The sequence below is a fragment of the Vitis riparia genome, chromosome 14 (assembly GCF_004353265.1).
Source record: "Vitis riparia cultivar Riparia Gloire de Montpellier isolate 1030 chromosome 14, EGFV_Vit.rip_1.0, whole genome shotgun sequence".
Lineage (NCBI taxonomy): Eukaryota > Viridiplantae > Streptophyta > Magnoliopsida > Vitales > Vitaceae > Vitis > Vitis riparia.
In genome coordinates this window covers 19,077,040-19,081,171 of record NC_048444.1, presented here as the reverse complement: position 1 = coordinate 19,081,171, position 4,132 = coordinate 19,077,040, and the positions used below count along the sequence as shown (strand labels likewise).

The window sequence follows — 4,132 nt, the reverse complement described above, 5'->3', positions numbered from 1 at the left end:
ACTACCTTAGTGGCCTTGAGGTACTACCTTAAGGGACCCTAGGTACTACCTTAAGGTAAACATGAACTCAACCACTCCAAAGCCTCGAGTCTTCCTTGGTGACCCTTAGACCATCCAATTATGTGGTTCTTTTCATTCCTCAAGTGCTCCACGAATGGTTTCTTGGGACTGTAGCTTAGGTACTACCTTAAGGGCCCTTAGGTACTACCTTAGTGGCCTTGAGGTACTACCTTAAGGGACCCTAGGTACTACCTTAAGGTAAACTTGAACTCAACCACTCCAAAGCCTCGAGTCTTCTTTGGTGACCCTTAGACCATCCAATTATGTGGTTCTCTTCAGTGTTGAAGTGATCCACGAATGGTTTCTTGGGACTGTAGCTTAGGTACTACCTTAAGGGCCCTTAGGTACTACCTTAGTGGCCTTGAGGTACTACCTTAAGGGACCCTAGGTACTACCTTAAGGTAAACTTGAACTCAACCACTCCAAAGCCTCGAGTCTTCCTTGGTGACCCTTAGACCATCCAATTATGTGGTTCTCTTCATTCCTCAAGTGCTCCACCAATGGTTTCTTGGGGCTTAAGCTTAAGTACTACCTTAAGGGCCCTTAGGTACTACCTTAGTGGCCTTGAGGTACTACCTTAAGGGACCCTAGGTACTACCTTAAGGTAAACATGAACTCAACCACTCCAAAGCCTCGAGTCTTCCTTGGTGACCTTAGACCATCCAATTATGTGGTTCTTTTCATTCCTCAAGTGCTCCACCAATGGTTTCTTGGGACTGTAGCTTAGGTACTACCTTAAGGGCCCTTAGGTACTACCTTAGTGGCCTTGAGGTACTACCTTAAGGGACCCTAGGTACTACCTTAAGGTAAACTTGAACTTAACCACTCCAAAGCCTCGAGTCTTCCTTGGTGACCCTTAGACCATCCAATTATGTGGTTCTCTTCAGTGTTGAAGTGATCCACGAATGGTTTCTTGGGACTTAAGCTTAAGTACTACCTTAAGGGCCCTTAGGTACTACCTTAGTGGCCTTGAGGTACTACCTTAAGGGACCTTAGGTACTGCCTTAAGGTAAACTTGAACTCAACCATTCCAAAGCCTCGAGTCTTCCTTGGTGACCCTTAGACCATCCAATTATGTGGTTCTCTTCATTCCTCAAGTGCTCCACTAATGGTTTCTTGGGACTGTAGCTTAGGTACTACCTTAAGGGCCCTTAGGTACTACCTTAGTGGCCTTGAGGTACTACCTTAAGGGACCCTAGGTACTACCTTTAGGTAAACTTGAACTCAACCACTCCAAAGCCTCGAGTCTTCCTTGGTGACCCTTAGACCATCCAATTATGTGGTTCTCTTCATTCCTCAAGTCGTCCACCTATGGTTTCTTGGAACTGTAGCTTAGGTACTACCTTAAGGGCCCTTAGGTACTACCTTAGTGGCCTTGAGGTACTACCTTAAGGGACCCTAGGTACTACCTTAGTGGCCCTTAGGTTCTTTGAAACTAAGTTTCCGGACTTCGTTAGAAGCTTGATCTTCTTTGGTGCAGCTCATTTTCTAACATTGCTTTTGCAGTACAGCTGGATTTGCCATCATCTATACTTGCTCAACTGGTGTTTGTTTTTTGGTTTAGCTTTTTCCATTTACCTATAAAAACAAACACCATCTCATTTATTTGAAATCACTACTATCTGTTGTAGCAAAAATACAAAGATATTGATAAGGATTGCATTTCCTTGTTTCCGTAAATTTTCCATTTCTTGGGAAATTATAACTCTAGTTGGTAATTATTTTTAAAAAATAATTTTAAACTTTGGTTTTTTAACAATTATTTTTTAAAACTAATCAATAATGTTTTATAGAATTGTAAACCTAATTTTAAATTTATTTTTAATCGTTTTTAATATGTTTTAAAAATAATTTTTATATCTAATATTTTATTTTTTTATCATTCTACATGTTCATATAATTATTGTTTTAAACAACCATCAAAAAACAATTTAAAAATATTTTCTCAAAAACACTATGTTTTTTATTTTTAAGAATAAAAAACAAGAAGCAAATTTATGATTGTCAAATGTTTTTTTTTTTTTTTTTTTTGTTCTAAAAAATAAAAAATATTCTTAAAAGCATTTGCCAAACAAACCCTATATGACTTTTTCCACCCAAAACATGAAAGCAATGCCTACTTTCTACACTCTTCTCCACTTTTGGAAGTATTCTCCCATCTCAAATGAAGAAGAATTTCTTGACCAAGAACTGAACTCTACTTTTTATCACCACAACTGAGAAGCTGCCCTAAACCTTTTCTCAAACATCATAATTTTAATAAACTGCAGAACTACAAACCATTGTGGACTTAGCCATTAAACATGAAGAATGCAATCCCATCTCAAATTGAACCATTAAGGTGCAGGACTGCAAATAGGGGTAAATAACCGTTAGTGATTAACTAGATAGCCCAAAAGTCGATCACATGGAAACCAAGGCATCAAACTGCTTTTTAAGTGATTTTTCTACAATGCAACAAAACCACATGTATGTCTGCAAAACATATATTACAATAATGGCATGTGCATTCCAAGTTAGGATTAAGCTTCCTCTATATTCAATGGGATGTGTCTTAAGATATAGAGGGAACTGAAGGCATACTGACTAAATATCGTTATCCAAAGAACAAAATAAACTAAGGAGCCTATTGTGAAGTCTTCATCTTTGATATCTCCTCTAACAGTAATCTGGATTCAGCTGCATAATCAACTGGAACAACAGCCCTGGCTGTTATCTTCTGTCTTTTCTCGTTCGTGTACTCATGTTGTGCAACACTAATCCGGAAAAGATGAGGGACCCAAATAGCTTCCTTCAATTTCTGTTGGAATAGGTTCTCTTCTCCCTCCTGCATAGAAGATTGGGTTTTTTAAACATCAGATTTTGAATGCCAGAAGTTCATCCTTTTTTTTTTTTCCCATAGAACCCAACTAGGCTACCAAATAAGTAACCAACTACATATGAATTAATGCATCAATGAGCAACTCTTTCAAGTTAACTAAGATTTGGACAAACTCATAGATATTTCAATTTTGTCAAGAGTTTACCTGTGATTTCAGCTTATTAAGCTCATCAGCAGAGCACACAAATATTCTCTCTGCTTGTTCATTGAACAGAGAAAGCCATGCTTCACCACTAGCATCTGAATCTTTCACTACCATTATGTACCTGGAAAACAAAACAGAAAGGAACAAAGAAACATCACTCATAGGACAACTTTCATGAATTTCAACTACTATCGCTGGATTCTTATTGATTCAAATTCCATGAATCCCTTACCTTAAACTGCACTCATCATCATTCTTTTGGCATCCTTCACACCAATACCCAAATCCAATAGCATCTGTGACTTTCTTGTTGCATGTCTTACAAGCCCGGTACCACATTGTTTGATCAGGCTTGATGAAGCTTATGTATGCTCTGATGCTAAAAAAGGAAGGCTGTACAAAGACAAGCCCACATTATCAAAACTGAATATGCTTTTAACTCAAAACTTTGGCTAAGACAAGGTTGATCATGTTAGGTTATTTTAATGACAGTAATTATTACCTTGTCTTCACCCAAAGATGGGTTGCTGGTTACATAAGAAAGGGAAACCCTGTTATAGTACATGGACCTCACTCCAGCCTTAGATGAAGGACTGATATCAGACCCAATAGAAGCCATTGAAGCTCCTTTACATTCAGAATCATACCTGTGAACAAGAACATATGGTCAGAAACACTTACTACAAGAACTAACAAGGTAATAGGTCACTGGATGATTCCTTACCAGGATATCAACTTTTTTTATTTGCGTGTATCTGGATTTACCAGTACAATACTATGTGACATGATGCAAACATCTTAAGTAAGGCTGCATCATCATGCAACGGTAGTAGACATGATGGCTCAAACTTGACCGTGAATTCCAATTTGATAGAATTCTGGTCAAAGTGCAGTGCATCACACAGTTTTGAAACGAAATCACTATGTGACATATGCCGGCTAACAACCATCGATTCGCTACGACCACCCTGATATTGAACAGACCCTCCAACACATTTAACTAGCTGACCGCCTTCATGAATGTAGCAAAACATGTCCTCTTCCAT

At 38.4% G+C, this 4,132-nt stretch overlaps 1 protein-coding gene across 1 annotated transcript; it reads right to left on the bottom strand.

Moving 5' to 3' along the window:
* Positions 1–2,686: 2,686 nt before the first annotated feature.
* LOC117930524 (replication protein A 70 kDa DNA-binding subunit B-like) lies at positions 2,687–4,132 on the bottom strand. The gene is made up of 5 exons (XM_034851168.1): positions 3,882–4,132; positions 3,589–3,733; positions 3,319–3,479; positions 3,087–3,207; positions 2,687–2,887 (listed from the first exon to the last, which is right to left on the bottom strand). The coding sequence occupies exons 1-5, from the start codon at positions 4,130–4,132 to the stop codon at positions 2,687–2,689; spliced, it is 879 nt and encodes a 292-aa protein (XP_034707059.1).